At 39.0% G+C, this 27,158-nt stretch overlaps 1 protein-coding gene across 1 annotated transcript in view; it reads right to left on the bottom strand.

Annotated features, from left to right (window-relative positions):
- Positions 1-722: 722 nt before the first annotated feature.
- The window catches only part of pbx1b (pre-B-cell leukemia homeobox 1b), a 69,452-nt gene continuing 43,016 nt past the window's right edge, over positions 723-27,158 (bottom strand). Inside the window, 9 exon segments of the mRNA XM_083569706.1 lie at positions 723-4,518; positions 6,983-7,078; positions 8,008-8,088; positions 8,090-8,107; positions 8,109-8,122; positions 9,857-10,016; positions 12,495-12,630; positions 13,923-14,113; positions 16,622-16,866. Of these exon segments, the coding sequence (XP_083425832.1) occupies positions 4,426-4,518; positions 6,983-7,078; positions 8,008-8,088; positions 8,090-8,107; positions 8,109-8,122; positions 9,857-10,016; positions 12,495-12,630; positions 13,923-14,113; positions 16,622-16,866 (1,034 nt within the window). The 3' untranslated portion in view covers positions 723-4,425.

The following is a 27,158-nucleotide window of genomic DNA, read 5'->3' as shown; positions in this document are numbered from 1 at the left end:
AGTAAGGACTAGTGGGAGCGGGTTGTATTGCTGGAATTTAGTGACCTGGAATAGAAATTAAACTTTCGCATAAGTCGCCGGTCATTTACACTTATGTGTGGACTGGTAGAGGGATTTAGTGCCCCAGCTAAGGAACACCGTCCAAAATCCAAGTCCCCTAATTATGCGTAAAGCTGTGCGGTGTTCACAAGAGCACAGTAAAAAGTTTCCTGTACATCTTCAGCAAGTAAAATTGATTTAAAGTGTTTACATGGCAGAATTTTAATTTTGTTTGGTTTATAGAAAGGTTTATCCCACCCCTCTCGAACCGATTACAATTTCATTCGATTTGGGCATTTTTATTCCGATTGAGATGTTTATATGAAACATTTTCATTCGGATATTAAAACCGATTACAGTGCTCCATGTAAACACCCCTACAGTGACAAAAGCCAATCACCAATGTCAGCAAGCTGATGTATGCAGAACAGAGCAGACTATGATAAAAAAAATAAATAAATAGATAATAAAATGTTTTTTATTCTTCCCGTGGGCTCACCACCTGCGGGAGGAACCGTAAGGGACGGTGCTGTGAGGATTGGGCAGCAGTCGAAGGCGGGGGCCTGCTTAGACTGCTGCCCCCGCGACCCGGATTACGGATAAGCGGGAGAAAATGATTGAATGAATGAATGAATGTTTTTTATTTTATTTCAATTGCAGAAAAAAAATGACAGCAACCAATCTTGCAACAAAAGAAACTATTTATTTGGAATATGCATTACCAGTACAAATTAAGAGACCAGAAAACCTACACCTTGTTAGTTTTTTTTTCCTTCACAAAAACAAGTTGGAATTGAAAAGACAATAATTTGCTGTTCCGTTTTTATTCCTTATTATACATATGCAGAGATCTTAAAAGTTAAAACTCGGCAAGAGAAAGTCTCCGCGCTTTATATAGATATATATTTATTTATTTATTAAAAAAAAAAAAAAAAAAAAAAAAAAAAAAAGAGAAAAAAAACAAATAACCAAAAAAAAAAAACATTCAAAAACACTGCAGGACTTTTTTTTTAAAGAACAAAAGACATGCAACAAAGTAAACATTTGATGTTTTACAAATTGCTTCATATGCAAAAAACTAAAAGCATCATTACATGAAGCTTTTAACAATATGCTAAAACTGGGCGGGTGAGAAGAGACATGTATGTGTATGTGTATGTGTGTGTATGTGTGTGTGTCTGAGTGAGTATTTAGGGTCATTATGTCACTCTTCAACCCAGATTTGACCAACTGTGTTTGTGTGTGGCTGGATGGAGTTTAGCACTTTTTTGATTTGCTCTAACACACACAGTGATGTAAAAGGCGTGTTAAACTCCTATTTTATATAGTTCGGCCTCTCCGGGTTACAACAAATCAGCATTGATGTTTATTATTGAATGTTATCTAGCTAAGTGTTGGATGGTGCATCTAACTGCATAGTCTACACTAACACTTGCTAGTCTTGAGGAGCTAAAGGTCACCTACACAGAAGGAGCTGTTTTGGCTAGTTACAGCTGCACTCCTGTAGCCAAACAGGAGTCCAGCATTGTTTGATGATTTTCCAGTTTGAACGCACACTCATTCAGCTCATTATTTAAAGGAAGCATGGCCAAAAAATGCCATTTTCCATCCTGGTGCTACTTTTCCTTTAAAACCCCATTTGCAGGTGTGTTTGAGATCAGGAAATCAGCAAACAGTGCTGGACTCTCGACACACGGAAATAAAGGGCCCTCTTTCTTAATGGATGCTCATTATAAAATGTCATGATATAGCTTAGTGATGGATGGTGGATCTAACTAAATAAATTACAGCACTTAATGTGACAAAAAGGCTGGTTGATTTGCTACAAGTAACACGATAATATAATCGATGTGCGTTGCACAACACACTCGATTTGTTTGGTGTGATAAGATTGTTGCCCAGTTATATACTTTATTCTAAACTGACCATTAGTGCTGGCCTTGTCACTTCCCTTCAGGGATTTCATTTCTATTATGTTGATCGAATCATGAAAGATTTCGTGAAGACGTAGCCTGCCCATCAGAGACCCGATTCACACTTATACGTGTCTTATATTACGACACAAGATGTATCGTTTTAAACTGTTTAAAAGAGCAATATAAGAATTAAAAAAGGTGCACACTACGTACATAGCGCATCCTTGGGCTAATTCACATTAAGCTAAAGCAAGAAAGAAAAAAAAAAATGACAAAAAAAAAAAAAAGGAAAATGTCTTGTAACAGAGCTGAAGCTAAAAACAAAAGCGCATTAGGCTATTCACAACATAATGACGTAAAAATTATACGCAAATGTTTTCTGCATTTTTGTGCCATGTTTTCTTTCGACAAACACTACTGAATTCTGACTGCATTTTTGGTTTTGAATACGAAGCACTGGGGCTTTCGCTAAGAAACAAGCCCAGGTACAGGAGATAATACATAATTTACAATGTGGATGCTGGTTAAAATGGCAATGATAAACAAAATGGGCATTTTTGCTGTTTTTGGTATCAAAGTAATGACGGATATGCGATATGTTGTCACCAAGAAAGACCATAAAACTAAAAGCAAGGCTCAATTGTTCTCATTTGGAGTGGTTCAGTTCTTGGATGAAAAACGTAGAGTAAAATGTACATGATAAAGTGACTTCACAACAGTCACACTTTAAAGTTATTGTAAAATCAGATTAATTATATGCAGCTATTAAGTCCTCTGCTTTTTTGTGTGTGTTTAAAGGGGAAAAAAATGAAAGATATTTCAGGAGCAAATCACATAGACACACGTACTGTATTTTTCGGACTATAAGTCACTCTTGAGAATAAGATGCACCCTCATTATCATTTATTTGATTTAAGTAGTGGCATTTCTATGTTCTTGTCCTGTCATAGTGATGCTATAGGTTCGAATGGTTTCTCTGCTACGATCTTAATTAGTTTTTCAGACTGGAAAGCATCTGCAATTCATCCTTAATGCTGACACTACTGTCTGTAACAACAGTTTATGTTAGCACCAATCTTATGGTAGAGTACCATACAGTCATATAGAACAGATATCTGTATGAATCTCTATATTTAAGTCACAGTTTAACAGTTAATCATAAAACTAACCAAGAATTCTAAGAAAAGGCTCTTCTTTCCATCATAATGCTATTCTGCTGCAGTCAGTGCTGATGTTAATGGCTTAATGTTACTCCATAACCAATAAGTAGGCTCATGCAATAACAAAAATCAGAGCACCATCCAGAGGGTTAAAAAACATCTTATAGTCTGTAAAATACAGTAGCTTTATAAAGTTTGCATCATTTAAAATCTTGTCTCAACTTATTACAGAAGTGATTTTGGTTCACAGCAGCATTTGGCTCTTCATTTACTGATTAATTTGTGAATTGTTTTGTTTTTATTATAACATAACTTAGTGAAGCATCTTAAATTCTTTGCCATCGGGTGATTCACACAGATGTTACAAACTTCTTCATTTGCAAAGGCCTATACTGCATTGTCATTGATGGAGATTATACACGGAAAACAACAAAAAAGCATTTTTTTTTTCTTTTTTTTTTTTAAAGAAAGGAGGTTTTCAGGACTCAAAGACAAGCGATGTTTGTATAGCCTACTTAAAAATCAATTTTAAGTTATATGATGGAGAAGAGACCGAGATACAAAATATGTCTTTATAATACAGTATGTTCGTATATTACAACATGAAGAATATGATCACGTCAAATGAACATGCAAATCATGAGTGTTAAAATGTAGAAAAATACTTTGGCACTATGGACACAGAAAATGTTCATGGTTTCTTACCATGGTAAAAATGTGAAAAAGATTCCGATATGGAAAAATGGGGCATCATATGCACCATCATTTCTGTTTTAGAAATCAGTTTGTTGTTTGTTTATTGTTTGTTGTTTATGCATTTTTTTAAGAGGTAGTGTGATTGTATATATTAACCCCTTCAGATTCCATGTTCATTATAATGGATATGTTGGAGGGATTTTTTTTTTTTCATTCCATCCACTGGCTATAGGAGCTGCATTGGAATACTACTCTCAAAACCAAATGCTTGTTTAAAAAAAAAGATAATTAATTATAATTGAGGATAAAAAATACATTTGATCTGAAGGGGTTAATACAAATCCAGGGCTTTATTGGAGAATAAAAAGCGCGTGTGTGAGTGTGTGTGTGTGTGTGTGTGTGTGTGTGTGTGTGTGTGTTTGGGGTAAAATCCTGATCAGTCTGAGCAGTAAAACAGACTGATTCACTCCAAAGCATGGCAGAGACCAAGGTTAGTGAGCTAGTGAGTGCATTACTTAAACATAGTGATGAATGACTGAGATTGATGGAAGAAAACGAGAGTCCATGGTTTGTGCAGTAGTGAGGGAACAAGAAGGGTTGAGGTGATGAGGGGATCAGTTGGAGGTGTCAGAGTGAACACTTCCAGGTCCTTCTGTGGGTGAGGTCACTGAGGAGGGGGTAGTAGCATCCTGCCATCCACCATTAGCCTGTGGAAAAAAAAGGACATATACATTAGAGAACTGAAAGCTGGAAGCCTGTCTAGGCAAACCAGGCATGTGCTGATAATTTGCTATGCAATATATAGACAGCTAATCATGTTAACATAATGCATACGTTCTTGCAGATAGAGGTCAATAGTGTCAGCAAATGCTCACATCAAACATTAAAATAAAATTTGATCTTTAACTGTGGCATGGATGGTGGTGCCAAATGGGCTGGTTATGAATATTTAAAAAAACTGCAGATTTTTTCGACCATTTCATTTCCTGTTAGATTCTACAGAGATTAGATAGATAGATAGATAGATAGATAGATAGATAGATAGATAGATAGATAGATAGATAGATAGATAGATAGATAGATAGATAGATAAATAGATAGATAGATAGATATAGATAGATAGATAGATAGATAGATAGATAGATAGATAGATAGATAGATAGATAGATAGATAGATAGATATAGATAGATAGATAGATAGATAGATAGATAGATAGATAGATAGATAGATAGATAGATAGATAGATAGATAGATAGATAGAAAGAAAGAAAGAAAGTGCTGTGAATATAAAAATATTTTTGTGTTTCTGTGTTTTTACTGTGTTTGCTTTTCCCAGGAAGATGGGAAGCACTGCAGACATGTAATACGGGACAGAGTTAAATGCTTGTCACTTTCACTGACACACACCATAATACTGAGCTGGGATGAAGTGGCCCACCATATAACACTCCAAGAAGAAACAAAAAGGGAAGCGGTGGTGGAAAATTATGACATTTGGAGATTGAAATGAAAACACAATGCGAGGCGCAGAAGCCATTTCTCGTCTTGCAGACAGGCCTGCTAAAGAGCATTTGGGGATATTAATAGCAAAAAGGCTGGAAATGGCAGCCGGCAGCCACTCAGCTCCAAGCCTGTTATTTAGAGTCGAGGCAGTCTGTAATCAAACAAAATGGAGGAGAGCAGAAAAAGATCTTAAAACGTGTTCGGTTACGGTGCCACGTTCCTATTTTCTACTGAAGGCATAATTACTGCTATAAAACGCTACATGAGCCATTATCAACACAGCGAACAAAGAGGGAAATCACTTGTCTGAAAAAAATTCTTCATCTTTAGACTTTAAATCGGCTTTTAGCACAAAGTCACTGCTGTCTATGTGAATTATAGACTCTACTTCCACCTGCATATAAACAACCGTCTAAGAAATTAATGTTTAATAATATAAAACTTGCAAATAAAAATATTAAAGTATGTGTTGCACTGTTACAATTATGCTTTAATGAATTAAGTAATAAAACATGTATTAACAAATACTTATGTGCACAGCACACAGCACTTCAGTAAAAGTCGGAAAGTTAATTATTTTTTTATAAAAATTATTTTTATTACATAAGATGATGTTGAGGGCTATCTGAGAGGCACACACTTAAAAGTATTAAAATGTCTGGTGTCAATCACTTGGTTTAAATTCTACATATCGGTTTAATAAATGACATTGTGGAATTTCTAAATTAATTGTTGCTGATTAATTGTTATCTAACGTGAAAACATTACATTCCTCCTATTCATTCCTGGAATAAGCAAGGAGTGTAGGAAGGGGAAGGATTGGGATGAAATTTAAATGCATTCATGTTAATCTTCGTTCTCATTAGCATATAACAGAAAGCGGGCCAAGACATGGCAGCACAGCCGTTGACCTTACTCCTCCTCGCCCCCCAACACCCCCCACACACACCCGCCATTCGCTCTCTTGCGCTGTCAGGGCCATTAGCTCGGCGCGAATGTGATCTGAGCAATGTGCTTGGATTGCTGTCCCAAGTCCGCATTCGGCTCCCCGTGTGTCTGTCTGATCGATTTTCCCCTTTACCACATGGCTTGTCGCTGTGAATTTTGCGACCGCACAGAAACCCCAGCAGCAGCCCCCACCGAAATGAAATAAATAATTAAATTATGGAGATGATGTGAGGGACAACAAAGGCAGCAAACACAGACAGCCATGAGCTTAGGTTTAAATTTAGCATTAAGATATAGTATTTTCCTTATTATCTTTATTTAGCCTTCAGGCAGCTATGAGGTCTAGGTGGGGAGAGGATGCTCAGTGCAGGCCACCTTACCTGTTCACAGCTTGCCACACGCGCTCGCGCACGTGCACACACACACACACACACACACACACACACACACACACACACACACACACACACACACACACACACACACACACACACACACACAAACTGCTCAGCATGGCACGCGTCAGTGCAGGTTTTTGGAACGATCTTACTGGAGGTGACGGGTGTGTCCGAGCCCCATGGCATTAGCAACACACAGACGATCACACTGGGTGACTGTGGATTAGACATGTCCTACCGAGTACCATTTCGAGCCCTATGGCTTTAAAATAATTGGTAGAGGACACAAGGGAAAAATAAGTTATTTTTTTGTTTCCTTACATTGATGCCCTGCGGACTGTACATCTGGTTGGCTGTGAGGCCATCACTGTATCCTCCTGTCTGACTGATAACATGGCGAAGGCGAAGGGTATCCACCTGAAAACGCACAATAAACAACATAACAAGGTCAGAGCAGACGCATACACACAAATAAACAAAGCAAGGTCGACGAGAAAGCACAAGCAGCAAAACAAAACTTAACAGAAAAAAAAACACAAGGTCAAACAACACAGCAGCAATGAGCAACACAAAGAAAAACAACAGTTCAAAGTAAACACAATCACATAAACCAATGTAAATACATTGAGGACTAGTGAAAAATGGCAACAAAAGAAAAGAGTAAAACAGAACATCTGCATAATTCTTGTGGCAGTGAGTCAAGGTGACTGGACTTTTGCTTAAAGTTAAAATGTTTTCTTTGTCAGTGCTACTTAAGGTTCAACATGTTTTTTTGCTACATATATTGTTTGCATGTTTTGTTCGAAGTTCGACAGCTTTGTCGATCTTTAGCATCTGTAAATTGTTAATGACATTCCAAATTGACAGTTACTCGTTAGTATTATTGACTGCATCAATAATACTGCATTTAAAAAGAATATAATAAAAATTTTAATATTGATCAACTGTTTAGCAACTATTCGAATATTAACATATGTCTGGTAATTCGTATATGTGTTTCTGAGGGGCAATCATACAGAGACTTATTACTAACCATTTTGATCCCATGTTTATCATTTTCAATGCAATACTAATCAGAAGTTTGAGCATCCCTGAAGAATGGCAGGTTTTGTACGTAAGGATGGTCCCGTTTTTATTAGCTGTTGAGCTTGATCTGTGTATCAGCTCAGTAACATGATACCAAACAACATTATAACAGTTTAAAATTCACTTGTCTACATATATACATCTGCACCCCTAAAGCCTGCTCTTGTCTTTATATACCACCATGGACAGTATCATTAAGAGTAGTCATTGTTTGAGCAAATGTCCAGCATATGAGGTGACCAGACTGATATGTACTGTACCTGCGACTGCACGTTAGCTCCCACTTGAGCCCCCTGGTATGAATCGCCATTCATAGACTGCACACTCATAAACAAATCACCAGGAGTTGGACATGTTAAAAAGAGCCAGCAGAACCTAAGAGCAGAGGAGGTAGAGAGAAGAGAGGAGGGGAAAAAAGCAGCAGCACAAAGACAACAGAGAGAGAGAGAGAGAGAGAGATGAGAGAGAGAGAGAGAGAGAGAGAGAGAGAGAGAGAGAGAGAGAGAGAGAGAGAGAGGGAGAAAGTGTGAGCAGAGAGAGAGAGAGAGAAAGAGAGAGAGAGAGAGTGAGAGAGAGAGAGAGAGAGAGAGAGAGAGAGAGAGAGAGAGAGAGGAGAAAGTGTGAGCAGAGAGAGAGAGAGCGAGAGAGAGAAAGAGAGAGAGAAAGAGAACGACAGAGGACAGAGAAAGGTAAGAGAGGTAGAGAGAGGAGAAGGAGAAAAAGCACATGCGGAAGTACAGTTAGACAAGCGTAACAGAGCAGAGAGAATGAGCAGCCCATAGAGAGCAGAGCATCAGCACTAAGGCTGAGCAAGAGATAACGCTGTAGGACAGGTTTAAAGCAAGAGCAGGCAGTTGTAATGTTAGGCTAGCTAATGGAGAAAGTGCTTGTCCTACATATGCTGCTGTTTTAAAAAATTTAAGCAAGCCCAGAATGGATTTCAATGAAATTGAAATCCTTGTAAAACTGCATTACAAGGCATTTTACATTTTTTATACACAACGTGATAACCTCAACTCGGCCAATAATGGCTCCACACTCGTCTGTCATGACTACTGCAGAAAGGTTTATGAAGCGACTACCGTGCGCCTTGCAGCTCTGTCTGTGAACCCAAATCCTATAAAGTGTAAACTGAGAAAGGAGGACTCAGGGTTTTTCATGGTTTTGGGACAAAGTGCTGATTTGAACCGCTTAGTAATTGCAATAAAAACTGAGTAATCCCAGTAGTACTGTTACACTTACACAATTCAGATGCTAATATCTTTGAACATGTGCCCTTTTATGCATAATGGCACTGTGAATTGACCAGTAAAATTATTACCTGTATTCTCTTATTGACTGCACTTACACTTAGTCATTTTACTTTTTGTAGTGACTATCCATAAAGAAATAAAAGATTTACTCAAAGAATTGCTCAAACCACTTTTGAGACACAGTTTAGCCATGTTACACAAGTGTAAATGCATCTAACTCTTAAAGCCACATTTGACAACACACAAGTTCAGTAAATGCAGATGTTCATGTTTTTTGTAATGTAACAATTAAACACAGCACAAAATATCATGATGGCGGAAATTCAGAAAACGTCTAAAAACATAGAACAACACTGGAAGTTGAATGTAATGAGTTAATTTGCATATGAACACAGTATAACCACCAGATTTCAGTTTCTCTGGCCAAGAACAAATTTGACTACTTGTGTAAATGCACGCGGTTAAATCTTATTAGGATACAATTAAGAAGCATGAAATGGACAGATGTAAATGTGGTCGGAAATTTTAATTGGAACCACATTCTAGTTGACTGTTTAAGAGACTATATTGACTAAATACTGAAACAAAAGGGTTGTGAGCTAAACAAATGTAAATCCAACAGACATATTTATAAAACTATTTTGACTGTTTAAAAAAGTAATATGTAGAAAGTAAGAAGACGTAAGTCTCTGGTGTGTGTTAATTACATTTAACTTGCATTAGTTCAAAATCTGTCTATTAGACCACTGAGAGTCACTTCTGAACCTGCAATAATGAAGTGTGTGAAATCATATAATAATGTGGGATGGTGTGTTATTAACATGCGTCTGTGAGACGTGAGTGTATATTTTCCCACCTGCTGAGTTGGGAGTGGAGGGGGAGTTTGCCTGGCTGCCGTGAGCTGACACGTTGGTCGCATTCACTGCAGTTCTGGCTGCGTACATGTTGGCTTCCTCTTGAAACTTCCCAATGTTCTTCTTATACCGGATTCGTTTGTTTCCGAACCAGTTGGACACCTGGCCGAAAAAATTAATTAACACTTTAATTTCACAAATTTGCAAGAGCATTATGAATCCTTATTCTCTGTTTGGGTCAAATTGATTATTTCAATCTTTACTGACAGTGAAACATTAACAGAAAAATGGCATAGAACTTCATGTGCTTGGCTTACTCTCGCTAGTAAACATGAACAAAAAGGTTTTTTTTCCAATACAGAGATGATGTTTGGGAGGTATTTGGACTAAAAAGTCGAACAAGGTGAAATTAAGGTGTTTAAAATGGCTATTAGTCACTGTTAAGCTAAGCCAAAAACTTGATGTTAGTGGTTGTCCCATTCCTTTCCCCTTCTCAAATTTACACTCTGTTAGATTTAGAGTTTCACTAAATCAGGATGTGAGGTAATTCCACAACTGCTGACTGCTACAATTCATCATTCGGGGGAAGAACACTTAATAGCAACCCAAATGAAACAAATCAACATATAGCAATGAATCAACTAGACTATATATTTTACACCTGCCCAAAATGGCTTTGATCAGTACTGTAATGACGCATGCCAAGATGGGATGTTGCCACGCTGTGAAACTGATGTGCTGTTTGTTGATTTTTCATTTGGCCTACTGTATCTGCAGTAAAACTTTACATGATTGTGTTTACAGTAAAGTTCCAAAAGGAAATCTCTGCAGTGATCTGTGCGTCTGAGTGATCCAATCATCATATACTAATCAACAAAATAACTGCATGGCTATATAATGACCTAGCCTATGACAAAACAAATACAATATTGTTAAGCTCCCCGACAGCGTTGAGGATTAATATAATATGATGAAGCCTCTCTGAGCATAGAAATACCAATCTGTCAATAGCACAGATGGTAGATCTATCTCTCTCTCTCTCTCTCTCTCTCTCTCTCTCTCTCTCTCTCTCTCTCTCTCTCTCTCTCTCTCTCTCTCTCTCTCTCTCCCTCTATGTAACACAACAACGCTGTACATAACAAAGAGAACCACAGACAATACGGGACTCCTCCACGTTCAGAACCCTGCCTATGAAGGGGTGAAGAATGCAAACGCTACCAGAGCAAACTCACATTAGTGTCAGAATAAAAAAGATAGCCAATAACAATCTCATTAAGTCACTCCATCTGCAGCTAGCTATCATCAAGGACTATGACGGCACGGATCGGTCCTCACACGCACTAACACCCATTACTGCTAATACACTCCCAGATGAAGCTGTGCGGATAAAGGCTTGTGCTAATGATAAACAACATTAAAATGTAAACCAAATCAATCCTGTGGAAACACCCCCCCCACACCCGCGTAGACAGCGGCTAAACGTGTTTCTTTATTACAAAATAGCACCAGACGTGCTCAACCAATCATTCTGAACAGAGTCTGTTCGAGAACGGCACCCAGATGCATCGTCAAATTATGTCACCCCGGATTCATTAAGTGTTTTTTTTTCTTTTTTTTTTGAGCATCATCCATTTAACATAAGCAGGTGCAGAATATTCACATGCAGCAACACAGGTGTTTATAATCGAGGATCATTACATATGGACTAACACTCTAAGCAATTATAGGTGCTCTACAGAAAGTGAGCATCTTTCCATACGTCTATACACAGCAATGGTAGTTAAATTCATGTACAGTTTGTATGCATAACAGGTTTAAAATGTAATGGGTAAAAGCAGTAACGACAGATGAAAATGAAGACGTCTTTGATTTCTCAGAAGTGGAGAACACGGAGGGAATTATGCACAGAAATGAAATATAAAAATGGGTTTCAGACAAGAATTGCAGGATTACATTAAGTTTGGAAATTTGCGAGAAAATCTGAAAATCTGGGACAACTGTATGCAATTGAGCTTTATATTCCTATTTAGTCAATGCTATTCATCACAGAAAAGGTAAATGTCTCACTTGCGCACAAGTCTCAAATCTCCATATGTTACCGCAACATTTAAATTCAAGAGTGGGGAAAAATCTTTTATTTACTTGTCTGAGTGGTAAGCAGAGAAAAAGTCACATTCAAACTATAGATAGTAAAAATAGCAAACTCGTCAGCATTTTATTTAGCTACAGTTCTAATTAACTACTATTTAATGGCTTTGTCTCAAAGGGTGTTATCTCATTTTGTTCGTGTCACTTTTAATTTGGCAATTTCTATGCCCTGTCACCTATGAATAATTATTTTTTTGCACAATTAAAATTCTACATTTAATTGTGTTAGCAAAGCACAAATATAAGCCTAACATAAACTATCATTTATAATTATGATTTATGATCATGGTTACATTCCAACACGGTATCAGACACATTGATTTAGAGTTTTACCAGATCTAAATTAGAAGTGTCTCAATATAGGCAGATAATGTACCCATGCCAGGTATTCCAGGTTATTCTATTAGAGCTGTTATGCTGATATACGCAGAGTATAAATAGTAATATACAAGTATAATTAAGAGCTTGATTCGTAAAGAAAGCAGAAGCTACCTGGGAGACAGTGATAGAGCACTTCTTGGCCAGTTCCTCCTTGGCCTCCTCGCTGGGATACGGATTACTGAGGTGGGAGTAGAAGTACTCGTTCAGGATCTCGGTGGCCTGTTTGTTAAAGTTTCGTCTTTTCCTCCTGTGAAAAAAAGGAGCAGGGAGAGAGAGAGATGACATGCTTTGGGATTCAGTAGAAGTTTGACTAGTGCAACTGAATACTAATGTTACCTCATCTAATAACAGATCCTCTCCCTGTGCATTTTGTTCATGGCTTTATTGCATATGCAAGTTATGTTTAGCATATGTGTTGGGATATCGTTGGCAAAAACATGTGCCACTTCGCATTCGGAACATTTTATTATTCACGAAGAAGCGCAGTACAGGCTTCACACACGTGCTGAAGGAGGTTTAAAAGCTTTGGGGGAAAGCAAGGCAGTGGTGGGTGCCAGCTTTGCTCATCTCATGGGTTAAGAGTGTGTGAATGTGGCATGTCTCATGGGGGCTTTGCATATGCAGCGGTGAACCCTGCAAGCTTCTCCCCCGCAACACAGAGCAAGACGATTTCCTACCCACAAAGCCCCTCTTCACCATATGCAAATGAGCACAGCATGGTCTCAGCCTGCAAAAGAATTAAGCTGAAGAACTGAGCAGGCAGGAGTGGGGTGGTGGTGGTGGTGGAGGGGGGCTCGGGGGGGTAAGAGACTTTCCACCATCATTTGCAGTAGAATGGATAGTGCATGGTGAAAAGGGAGCGAGATGCTCATTTAAATGTTATGCCTCCAACTCAAGGCTTCCAGTGTGATTTATCCTCAAAGAAATATATGCAAATCCCAGGCATGCATCAAAGGGAACAAGTGATTACATTAAAGCAGGAAAGCACTGCACACTTTTTTGCCATGTAAAAGCTCGTATATAGATCGGACCCCAGCAATGGTGCAATGTAAACCTGCACAATTAAACATGCACGACTGTTAGGTTCACATAGTCATGCCTGTCACAGGGAACAGGCTGTTATGAAGAGAGATGGAGAGGTGGCAGCAGACAAGCGCACGGATCTAAGCTTTTCTATACACTAATACACAAATGAAGCTAAACAGTCTTATCATTGTATGCAGACACCGATAATTTGTACACACTCAGAAGTATAACTGACTAAAAAACATATGCACAGGGATCTTCATTTCATTCATTACGAAAAGCTTATTCAATTTGTTTGGGTTTTACTTAGTAAGACAAGAATGCATTATTTTAAAGAGTTCTTAGATATTTTTCAAAGCCGTCCTTCTCTCTTAAATAACACTGATAAATTCCAATAGGGGTTGTGTGTAAACTGTTTTTAGCCAGCATAAATGTTCAGTTTTGGACTTACATTATCAAAGAATGTATGAGAAATATAATTCGACACATCATAAATCATCAGAAATGACAGACCTGGCATCGAGAAAGCGGGAGCGGAGAATCATGACTGCCTCGCAGGTGCTCTGCTTGAGTTGCATCTGGATGGAGCTAAACTTGCGGTGGATGATGCTGACCATGCGCTCGATCTCTTTGGGTGAGATGGGCCGTGTGCGCGACTGTTCTCGCAACAGGTTCATCACGTGAGTGGTAAACTCATTACATGCCTGCAAAGACACACCAAGATACATTCTGTCTATTGGAGAAGCTCAAATCAAGTCACTTTACAAATCAAACATATTGAGCTACTTGTTGAAAATAAATTGAGCTTCGAGAGTAAATTCATGTAATTCACCATGCAGAAAATCTAGAAATGTAATGTAAGATACAATTTATGTTTACCCTGGACAGAAAGCAACAATTACATTTATATAATGGCATTGTGTTTTAAAGCTTGACTGTTGCATCATTTGGACTTAACAGGATCTTTAATATTTACTAAATTCTAGATAAACAGTGTAATATTTATATAATAATACATAAAAAAACCAGCAGAAAAACAGAATATGTGTCTCTTCTTGTGTGTATGGTGTGTGTGTTTGTATGCATGAGCATGCAAGTGTGTGTCATTTGCAAGGTAGCTGTTCTGTGATGGCAGAGCTAGTGGGTGGGGATTGGCAATGGCTAAATTAAGAAAAAAACAAAAACCAAAAAAAAGCCTATCCATCTTGTTCACTCCCTGAATTCTCACTTATACAGTTTGCTCACCATAAAGCCATTTGGCAAAACTAAACAGAGTGACGGAAGTACTTAATCCACTTGCCATGTTGCAGGCTCAATTTCACAATTGCTTTACTGGCACAAGCGCACTGCAGGTTCATACAGTGAGCAGGAAGAAATACAAAGCAGTTACACTGTGAGAAGTCAGAAAGATCAAAAGACAAAAGGACAACACAGAACTCCTGAAGGAAATTTTGGGACAGAGGTTTGCATGGTCCGGTTGTGCATGTGTGTGTTTATGTGTATGTTTAAGAAGACTGTCTGCTGCCCCAGTGTGTGACAGGTTTGAACGGTCTTCTCAAAATGGACACCTGGTCTCTTCCCAGCATGCACTTTGGCACGTCAGACCTTCCTTTGCTGTCCCGTCCATCACTGTTGAGTTCCTATGTTGCGAGTAAGACAGCTTTTTTTTACTGTCTGAATAGTGTGAGATGACTTTTCTACAGTAACACTTAGTGTGACATTTCTTCTACTGCACTCATGCAGAAAGACAGCTAATTTACAGTGATGATAGAGTGAGACAGCCTCTCTATGGATACTAAGAGCATGAACCAAATTTTTGTACTGTACTGATAGAGAGCGAGACCTCAATTGTACTCAAAATGAACCGGTTCCTTTTACCGTCCTGCACGAGTGAAACACTCATATGTGAAACTCCAGTATTGTTCTTTGGGAGAGGAAGACAGTTATGCAGCTCAGTAAGCACACTTTTAGAGAGAAAGACCGTTACAGAGCAAGTCTACTGCACCGAAGATTGAGACAGAAGAATGCACATTGCCTGATAAAAACTGACAATAGGCTTTTAAAATGTGTTTGTATATCTTTGTGCGAGAGAGAAACAATGTTATAGGCGTCCTGAATAATGGAAAGACCCATTTTTCAACACGATAATCTACACTGCTCAGCAACAAAACCCACGCCGGTAATTAGCAATCTGAGCAGAACTCGGCAGACTGCTACAAACATTCTGCTCCTTCATACACTAATGATGGGACAGTATTCCATATGCACTTCCAAACTGTTAGTGTCTGCACAGCGAGCGTTAGTTTTCTGTGCGTGATGAACTAGCGGGTCCGCTTTGTATTCGCACAAATACTGACTGTAGTCTGTAATCTGTTGCTATCTACAATGTATCAGTCCCTGATGTATCATTTGGGTGATTCTCACAGCATCAATGACACGTGTATGGTAGTGTATCAGGCGCGGATGCCTAAATAGCATCAAAAGTTTGAGAAACAAGCCAAAAATTTAAAAAAACACAGAACCTTATAAACTCATAGAAGGGTTATCTTGAGGATAATTGCCCCACATTGTGCATGAAAGGAAATGAGATATAACACCTACCATTATGTATACACATTAACAATATGTCCAACAATGGTTTTTATTTTATTTTATTTTTTAAGGTTGATGTGTAGGTGCAGTGTAGGTATACACAATAAACAAGAAAGGTTTATAGTTTCGAATAACCCTCCTTCTGTCTGTTTGCACTGATATTTTATTGACCATTGCTTCACATTTATTTTATTGTTTATTATCCTGTTGAGTCATTGTGTTACTGTCATGTATCGCATTGTGTAATGATTCAATTAAAGCTATAAATTCAAACCACTTTCCTTAAAATTGTATCCATTGAATGGTTACTGCGTGTTTGATGGCTTCTGTTTTATTTGATTATTACTCATTTACATGATTCAAATTGTATTTTCCTTTCATATATGTAACTTTTTAAAACAAATGATCTTTCTATAAAATAGAATTGAATTGTCCACCTACCTACCTATATATAAAAGGTGTAAAAGGTTGCTATATAGATTACTAGTTATGACTATATTTATTACTAGTGCACATTTTTGAGCAATACTATTTAGTTCAACAGTAGAACATTTTGAACATAGCCCATGATTGATGTGATGTGCCTTTTTAAAAGAAAATATATGAGTCCATTCATTTACCTGTTCATATTTCTCCAGCTCGGTGTGGTAAATCTGGCGGATCTGGGAGAGCTTGGCTCTATAGTCAGAGTGTTCAGCTGAGTTATCGGCTCCGGCTCCTCCCGAAGCCGCCGCAGCGGCTGCAGCTGCAGCTGACCCGCCCCCTTTCTCTGGCCCTGACACGCCTTCAGCCAAAAGCATGTTGTCCAGTCTCATAAGCTGGGCATCAGGAGGCTCCTCTTCCTGAGCACCACGGATACTCAGCACTGTAAAGAAGTAAGCAGTGGAAGATGGTAAAAAGCTGAACACTGAAAGCAGTAGATGTCCAATTCACTGGATTAAAGCTGGCAATGCAGCTCAAGCCTCATCGATTCACAATTAATTTCCATGTATGAGAGGAGACTTTCACAAAAAAGAAAAATGTCAGCTTAGCAGTGTTTCTGAATGATGAAATCAAAGTGCACTTCATTTCATTCATAAAGTCACAAAATAATGAAGCACAATTAATGAAAATCTAATGCTTTAAACATGCCTTCATAAACTTTCTCCTCATCCAGTCCCTGCCCATAAATCTCCTTTAGTTCATTGTTGCTGCTGAGGTCAAGTATGCTCCGAATAAAATGGTACTACACAATCCCCTTCTGCTTAAAAGGGGGAATTTGTGCTATGTTGTTGATATGCACTTTCATGTTATGATGGGAAATTGCCAAGGGTGTATTAAGAACATTATGGGAATGCGGTGCTGAAACGGGGAACCTCCCTGTAGTTTTACTCGAATCCACTAGAGGGCTCTCATTACTCTCTCTTTTTATCCCGTTTTCCTTAATACAAAAAACACACATAAGAGGCTGTGGTAGCTGTCATCTCCAACACATATGTACATATCAGAATAATTACCAGACATTTTTTCTCACTTAATCTAGAAACACTTTCTCCATCCCTTCTAATGAGTGAATGGGGAAAGTGTACCCTTTCTGAATTAGTCGAAGGCAAGTCAAAGGTTGACGATCATTTCCTTGTGAGGTTTGATGCCTCGCCAAAACATGGATTTGAGCCTACAGAGTCAAGTGCAGCACTTGAGTGTTAATGCTGATTATGCATGCCATTGTGCAGGAGTGAAAGAGGTAGAGTGAGAGAAGGGCACTTCATTAACACAGAGACAAAGCAAGCACTCGGTGCATTAACTCCAGACTGCGGTGCGGGGATCGGACGGCGTCGCGTGGGGTCAAGCTCACTGAGAAAGAGTCCTGCTGTACTCGAGGAGGGGGTAGTAGGGAATGATATTCCCACCCCTTGCTTTTAAGTGTACTCATGCAAATTTAGAGACTGCTGGCGAGTGGGACAGGTCAGGAGGTCATGCCTTGCACCCAGCATGAGGTCGATTGAACTGCGCCATGTTGCTGAGCCGAATGGGAGAGAGAAGCTGTATGGCTATCCTGTTTTATTAGAGCCTGAAACTGAATTTGACCTGATAAGGTAATTGGGACAAAGCCATGTTTTCGGGGAAAGGAAGTAGGGCTCATGGCACGGAGTGTAACACAAAACCGTAAACCGTGGTTTGGCAGAGCCTCTGACCAATAAAGAAAGGAAAAAGCCTAAAGTTAATGTCGCAACTATTAAAAATACCCCATAATGTTTTAGAGATCCAGGCTAGAGCAGACGGTTCCTCATCAGCTACAGTTTATACGCAGAGCATGAAACAGCTCGTGGTTAAATACCAATAGAGGAACAATAAAAAAAAATTACTCTAGACTTTAAATATAACATGCACTTGTCTAAGGTTTGTTATCAATATATACTTTGATAAAATCACGATATACATTCCTTATAATTTAAAATATGTTGCAAGAATTTAGTGTTAGTCAAGAAAATAACCTACAAAAAGGCTCACTGATAAACTCTTTTTAGGTTTAGATAATTAACAAGACAAGTCACTCATCATACTGTCCAGATTGCTCGAAATAATAATACAAATAATGGTACAAGCATTCCTTCAAATGGTTTACACGCAACACAAATGTGTATCACACAAACCAGTAGTAGATATACAGTAATTATAAATGAATGCACTAGTGCTTGTGCTGTCAATTAAACAGACCTGTGCTTTATAAACTCTGCACTCTTCGCCCTTTAAGTGTGATGCAAGTCTGATGCAAGCTGAATTACAGAGCAAACATCTCACGCTTTACATCACATCAGCCGGTGCAGTGCAGGGCAACGTTTAACTGAAATCCAAAGCCGAGAGAATTCTTCCCAAACGGTATGAAGCGTCTAGACTGTCGAGTGAAAATGGAACATAAAAATTCCCCTCATTCATACAGCGTTCAGCTCGCATCTGCCAAGTCTCCCGTGTTTATTTTACTTGGCTGGAGGCCCGTCCACCATCGGCCTCTTAAAGAGCAAAGCTGTTTGGGTCAGTGCAGGCCAGAAAATGCACAGTGCAACCCAATACACTCATTAGGGAAAAAACATATAGTACAGGATAAAAAAAAAGAATAAAAGAAGCAGTAATGTCTGTTGACATGAATCCTCTTTGAAGAATATAGAATTTATGAGGTCATATAAAACCATGTTTTCTGAAAAAATATAAAAATAAAAAATAAAAACACCAATAGATGCACAAGTCTGCAGAGTCTGAAAAGTAAATCCAGCCGGGCAAAGAATCAGAGCTGAGTTGGGTTTAATAGCGCTCCACATTGCTGTATCTGCCTCTGCCAGTGAGAGAGCGTCTCTAAGCAGCTCTGCTGTTTGTACGTGATTCCAAAGCAACAGCACGGCCAAGAAAAACCAGAGTGCAGCTGGAGAGCATCTGTGAGCCACGACCACCATTCATCGACTAGCTTTTAAGCCATGTTCAACTGACCACGCTCATTCAGGCTATAGTGGGAATGCTATACATGTAGGCCTAGTGCTGCTCTTGTCTACATTGTAGTGCAATCACAAGTTGCATTGAAAAAGTGTCTGAATATTAGAGTTACTAAAACACATTACTGATACTTTGAAGTTTAATACATTATTTTGGATACTGTACATACCGAACAGATTTGTAAGTACAAACTCTGCACTCAATAATGATACTATGGAGTGATGTTAAATTACAGATATTATCTTATTTCTAATTCCAGTGCATAGATAATATCTGGCACTTGAGGTGCTCTCTCTAAAAGGGATATAATTACAATTACAAAGATACATAAAAACATATTTAGTGCATTCTCTATTGCATTCGCCATATGCTTTACAACTGTCTATACTTGTAATCTCCCAACCATGTCTAAGCAAGACATATGATGATTTATCTCTTGCTTAACCTAAAGCATGTCATTAAAAGCTAACAATATATTATCCTAAATAAATACAATTAAGGCTAAATGAGACCGAGAGAGTGCACAAGAGAGATGGAGGGTATTGTGCTTCCATAACTGTGGCTTTGCTGAAGGTCATAATTACACGATTCAGTGAGGGCCACTTTACTTCTTAATGGCAGCCTAATTGATTCCTCCTAATGTTTTCCAGCCTTGGCTCCATACTTTCTCTCTACCAGAACAACAAAGCAGTCTGAAACAAGCTGATATGTGAGCTTGCTGTCTCTCTCTCTTTCTATTCCCCTCTCTCTCGCTTTCAATCCTGATCTCTTTTGACCTCATCTCTAACAAATTTTTCATTTTTATTCAATCTTGAGGAACATGCTGAGGGGGAGTCCTTATCAAAACAGAGTTGAATAAGTGCATGTTTTATCAGATATTTTAGTAAAATGCTTCATATGATGTATCTGTCCTTAGTGTTCAGTGTTTTGACTGCAAATCAGCCCGAGCAACTATTTGTTTACTCACAACCTCTGACCAGTTTATTGGATTGGATATAAAGCATTTTTAACCCCTTCAGCCCCTTGAACTTGCAAGTACACTTCATTATCCTGACAGCTGGAAAACATTTAGATTTATTTCCTCCTCCACAGGGCACCAAAAATTCAGCTTTTCACATTTCTGAAAAACGACCCATTAATTGGCTGTTGTGCAACCTACAAGCACCGAAAGAAAGAAATGCAATATTGTCATTGTAGACATTTTAAAATACCCTTATCATCTAATATGCCTCTACAAGAGGCAAGCAAAGTTTTGCCCAAAAATAAAAAAGCAAAGATTAGGACAGTTATATTCTAACATTCCTCAATTTAGACAAATGAACATTTCTGGGAAAGGTGTTTTGAATGACAAAAACAGATTCAAAATAATAGGTGTTAAAATACTACCCAATGAGAACATGTCGAACACAAACCTACAATGATAAACTAATGATTGTGATAAAAAAAAAAAAAAAGTAACATCGGCATGTCTATTCATAGTACAGTAGACTAGCTGCACTGTGCTGAGCATTTCTCAAATGTATATTACTGGATTTGGGTTTACTAAGCCAGACATGGCTGTACAAAAGGCCAAAACTATTGTTGGTTTTTACTTTGTAAAGCTTATAATCCAGAAAAAAAGATTAAATAAAATTGGAGTCTGTGACATTTGTTCAACCTCTGCACATCTGGCCTTTTACAAATCAAATCAATATTTAATAAAAACTCGAGCCACAGGCTTAGCGCACGATGGATTTCTTTTTGCCGTCTGCTCATTTATCGGAGGCGATTCATTTCATTTCTTCAGAAAGCCGAGGGTTTTCTGAGGAACCCGTGAGGAATGGAAGGCCGGAGCAGAATTTATGCACCTTTTCCTGAGATGACTGCTTTTTAAAACCCTGCCTACTTTTTTGCCTCCCTGCTGCGTTACTGTGCACTGCTGAATGTGCAGTGCTCCCAGTCGTCTGTGTTTTCCATTAACTAAACATTCAACATGGCTGCCTGCCTTGTGCAGGGGCTCCGTGGGATACTGAAATATTAACTGAAGTGCTATAAATGGTGCTGGCCATCGCTGTGGCTTAACGTTCCTTTTGTGGCGAGGCTTAATTGAACAAGCACAAGCAGCAAAAGGCCGCTAATGTCACTTATATGATTGAAACATATCCAAGCGGCGAAGAGGGAGGGCGAAATGCAAACACGCGGCCTCCGCTTCAAACTGAATTTCCTCCAGCCTCATAACACTGACAGCACATCATCTCTCAAAGCTTAATTAGTAGTACCTGCAGAAGATATTAGCCTATAAAGTAAAGAAGCTGGTCTGATTAGAATAAAGGACACTGTTTGTCCACATTGTGGTGCATTACTAATTTAAAATAAAATGTTTTTTAGCGTATAGAATATTTTCTAGAGTTTAAGAACATAGGTCGTGCCACAATACATAAAATTCACTTCAATCATCCATTTACAATAGAAATCAGTCAGTTCTGCTCTTCAATTCCAAAATTTCACAATTATAGATGAAAGAAATGAAAGAAATGATTTGTACAGAAAAAAAACTTATAAGCTTATTCAGGTTACAGTAACACAATGCTGCCATGGGCCATATGCTATTCAGAGTTGTGCCCTTTACTTTGTAAAGTTGTATTGTTACTTTTTATTATTTCGCACAGAATAATTGTCAAACATGTTCATACACTCATCGTATCATGAATTTAACATATTAAACCATAAGCCATAAACAGGAAAGAAAGTTGTATCAGTGATAAAAGAACTCAATCGATAAGCAAAGAGACAGTTTGCTCGGCTTCGTCTCCAGCCCGTGGTGCCTAAATCTCGTCCTGAGCTCTGAATGACGCTATAATAACAGCAAGAGACAGTCACAACACAACGTATTCACCTCCCCATACATCTCTTCCCATCAGATTAGCACTGGGTAACACCAGTCTGTCAAAAGCCGCAACAGAGCGTAATCCTCTCCGAAGCTCGCAGCTCATGTTGACATAGCAATGCGGTGATGGGAGATGCTGATGTTTAATGAATGAATGTTGGGCTGCACTGTCACTTTTAGGCAGATGTGACGGATGTGGACACGCAAACACACATGCACACACATACACGGGTGCGCACGTGTCTGCGCGCACGCACACAGGATTTTGCATTTTAGGAGTAGAGTGGATTGTGAGTGACACACACCAGCAAGTCAGCAATTACACATACTACAATGGTTCGAAATGCAAATATGCAACCTGCCTATACAAATTTTGTACTGGAATTTGTTTTAGGACATGGTGTTGACGTCACCTGGAACATTTTCCAAACAACTCTATAAATCTTTTGTACATATTTGGTGTGGCCAAAACCGCAATATGGTATCGTTATCAGGATGAGTCAGAGAGCTTCTCTAAATCTAAATAAATAAATAAATAAATAAATCCACGCATTTATTTTGTTACTTCTGAACAATCATTATGAATCATTTTATCTTTCGGTTCTTAATTACCGGTACCTCAAAAATTTTTTCCGGATCTTTTCATAAATAAAGAGGTGTAGGGCTTTTTAAATGCCAGTTCCTTTTCTTGGTTTAAAAGTGTCATATGGTCACCACTAGATATAAAACCACATTTAATTCAGTTATTCAGATTTTTTCACTGGTGTGTGTTGTATCTATGCAACTTGTATGTAAAATCGCTTCATTATATAATATTTTTGCCACATTGCCTACACCAGGGCATATATTTATATTCAACAGAGCTAATGTGTAAATTCTCTTATTCTCAAGTGGGAGAAAAACTAGCCTGACTCCATTATGTTCCACCTGAAGCGCCAAACACTGAGAACAGGAAACAAAATGTAATTTTTTTTTCTCCTTCCAATAATAAATCATTAGAATGGAACATCTTTTCATACCCTGAATCAAAAACAACAGAGACGCGGGGAGCGCTGGATTGGAGTCGCGTCCCATTTGCATAATTAACCCTTTCTGGTGGGCTCTGATTTATGCCGACAGCTCGGCTCGCGTGTTTTTTTATATTGCACGGTGCTGATTCAGTAGGCTGTGGCGCTCGGCTGCGGCGCCCGGCGGTTGATAAATCAGGGAGGGTCGACTGTGAGCGAGAGTGGTGGTGGTGGTCCTGTCACGACTCGAGCAGCAGAGTCGAAGCGACAGCTACATGCTAATTCAACAGCAGCAGAATTCATTATACAGGCGCGGGGGTAGCGGGACGGAAAAGGAACCAAGGCACTGGCACGCACACACACACACACCGGGAGGAGGACGTCAGGCTCTGCACTGTTAAATCCAGGCCACCTCGTGCCACTAAGTTGCTAATACAACCATGCTGTGATGCCTGCTTAGGGCAGATCAAAACAGCAAAATAAATAAATAAATAAATAAATAAATAAATAAATAAATAAATAAATAAATAAATAAAAGTTATGCATTAATTATTAGCATGAAAAAGCAATGGCAATAGAAATGAGAGACAATTAAAAAATAAATAAATAAATAAATAAATAAAGAATCTTTAATGGATGGCTGATTATTTTTCTATCATGGAGGGTAATTAATCAACTAAATCAGAACGAAATTGCAAATTAAATAATCAATTAAAGAATAAGCCCCTGCGTGCGTGGACGTGTGACGAGCGGCTGAAGCGGAGATGACAGGTGCTGGATTGAATCTCTCTCTCTCTCTCTCTCTGAGTGTGAGTGTGTGTGTGTGTGTGTGTGTGTGTGTGTATTATTCCTTATCTCAAAATTGTTTGTCCCTGGAGTGTGTAGGACCGTGAGCTTACAGCTCGTTGGTGCAAGGAGGCATCCCTTTGTTAGGGTGCTCGATCCGGCTTTAATAATGCTAATTACGATCATTAGAGGGCAGCCGGGCCCGAGGGTGGCTGGTAATGACACGGCCCCGGCTGTAGGATGGAGAGAGAGAGAGAGAGAGAGAGAGAGAGAGAGAGAGAGAGAGAGAGAGAGAGAGATAGAGAGAGCAGAAGCAGGCGAGCGAGAGAAAATCTCAGAGTAAAAGCCATTCATTAAGAAAATGGTGCTCCTCATTTCAAAAAGGACAATATAATGCAGCCGCGGGCTAGGACTCTTCCTCCTCGCTCTTTGATATTACGTGATCTTGCCTACGTGCTCCTGCTAATCAGGGCTGTGTTCCAAATTGCAAGCCTGGAGGCTTCGTACGCACTCGAACATGCCAAGGGTTTGAAAAGCTGGGCTGAACGAAAGCATATAGCTCAAAATGACTATTTGTGTATTTATATGTAATTAGATGCTTGACAGGCATAATTATCTTAGCTTAAAGCTAAATGTCTTCAGCTGTGTAACCAAAAGTGAACAAAAATGAGCTTTACCCACACTAACAGGCATTCAAGCTCAAGTGACAGATCCTCAGCTAGGATCGAACGCTTTTCACTCAAACAAAGGACTATTTATGTATTTATGTTTAAGTGGAGGCTTGACAGGAGTAATTATTTTAGTATGAAGCTACACTTCAGCTGTGTATCCCAAATTATATCGAAACGCTTCACACTCTCGCTGACTTGCTTTTAAAGACCAGTCAGAGCATGAGCAGGTCTAATATGACATGCGTGTGGACAGCATGTGTTTATATTTATATATCTGCACAGCGAATAAACAGCCAGGCCGTTGGTGTGCAGTGTAATGTGAAATAAATGTAGCTACATTAATGTAGCGTCCACTTCGTCCCCGAGGGCAAGGCTGGCTGTGTCATTAAAAGCTCCCCTCTAGCTCTTTTTCCCTTCGGGATGAGGTAGCGAGCATGTCAGTCTCCTAAAGCGGGACACGCAGCGAGGGAGAAGGGGAGGTGGCGACACCATCACCCACACGAGACAAGAGAGGGGTGGACGGTCACTTCACACACAACTTCACACATGGCCCTGCTGACACTGCAGTCGTCCTCCACGTCACTGTGCGTTAGGGGAAAGCCAAAACAGGCCGGCTGCCGCCAAACCTGACTATCTTCCACTCACCCTACACCATCCAGACACTTTTCATACTGGTACGGGAGGCTCTGAATTATACATCAAATTATATTCTATACATATAATATCATTATTTATAGTAATTATATATTTTTCTGTTTTTAAAATGTCATATGATCAAATTGATTACAAAAGAAAATAAACATTATAAAAAATAAAAAAAAAGATTCTCCAGTCAGAGCAACAATCTGCTTGTCTATTATTCCTCTGAGGTCCTTTTCCAAAATGACCCATTCTGACACAACCCCAATTACAATATTATTACAATAAAATCCTTTTTTTCCCCTATTGTGCTGCAAAATTCCGCTCTCCTGCTCTTGCATATGTAATAAATATCCAGGAGTCTTCACTCCTTGTTCTGCTGAATAAATGAAGATATTTGAGATTCATAATAGTATTTTTTCTTTTACGGCGTAATTAGAACAAGTCTTTGATGTTCTGACCACTGACCCTGTCTGTGGAGTTTTCCTCCGTGCTGAGCTGACAATGTGCAGAGGACTAACAGAGGAGGTTAGTACCTACGTCATTAAACTGTCCACCCCGAATGGTTCAGCACTCGGCGTGGCTTTCTGAGTGCACTGAAGAAACGTGCATGTAAGCCGCATAGAAATGCTACGGTCATGGTTAGTCCCCGTGCACATAGACGTTCGGCCCTGCAGTGGAAAAGAGGCTATGGTGTTTCGGAAACAGAATCGGCTGAGCACGAAGCTCCTGGGAAATTTAGCAAAGGGAGAAATGCCAGGCTTCCAACTACCCCCCACCCTTCTCTCTCTCTCCCTCTAATCCTTCTCTCCCAGCCCTCATTCCATCTGTGTGCGCTTGTGTGGCATATTTCATAGAGCGTCGCTCTCTCTCACCGCCAACAAGTTTATGTAAAAGTGATTAACAGTAATTAATCCTTAATTACTCTGATTAGCCAAGTCGCAGTAAATTACAGCACATCTGGAGCAGCAGAGGAGCGGCGAGTGGCAGCGGCAGAGCGGGGTGGGGCGACATATACTCCAGACGATCTGCTGCGTTTTGTGTTATCTGCAGCAAAGCCTGCGGTACACATCAATGATGAGGCTAAGCTGCAAATAATGCTGTTTTACAAAATAGAAACACATTAATGTGCAAAATCATTTTACATCAGTAAAACATGAATAAACTCTTTCGTAATTGTGAGCATAAGTATATTTCAGTTCTTTTGAGATTCCACAAGTGTGTATGTGCAGTTTTTGATGTACCTTGAAAAATATTGTTTCCAAAATAATTTACAGAGAATACCAATTGTGGGCTCCATTTTAAAAGTAAAAAAAAAAGTTGTAGCTAATCGAAGCCTTCACACAGTGCTAGCAACTTGTTTCAGTGTTGCCAGATAAAGCTGAATCCTTTGAAACTGAGCAAAAAAGTTTAAACTACAACTTGGACTTTGCACTTTGAACATTGGATCCAATCCAATGACTCTTATCCTTGTCATTACCCAATTTGAATTGACTGTGATATCAGCTGATCTGCCCCTTTTTGGGACAATTTTCAATAAAAAGTGTCAACCCTGTCAACCACAGGGCAAATCCCAAGTGTTGAATTATCACCTAGAGTGCTAAATTAACTCTTTTCAGAATTAATTTGTGTCCAATTCAACTTACCTAAACACTGTGGGTGTTAATTTGACATAAACACCTACAGTTGATTTTGTTATACTGTAGCTGATGACCAAATATCC

Source organism: Silurus aristotelis, assembly GCF_946808225.1.
Source record: "Silurus aristotelis genome assembly, chromosome: 2".
Lineage (NCBI taxonomy): Eukaryota > Metazoa > Chordata > Actinopteri > Siluriformes > Siluridae > Silurus > Silurus aristotelis.
This window is presented reverse-complemented; position numbering and strand designations above follow the sequence as displayed.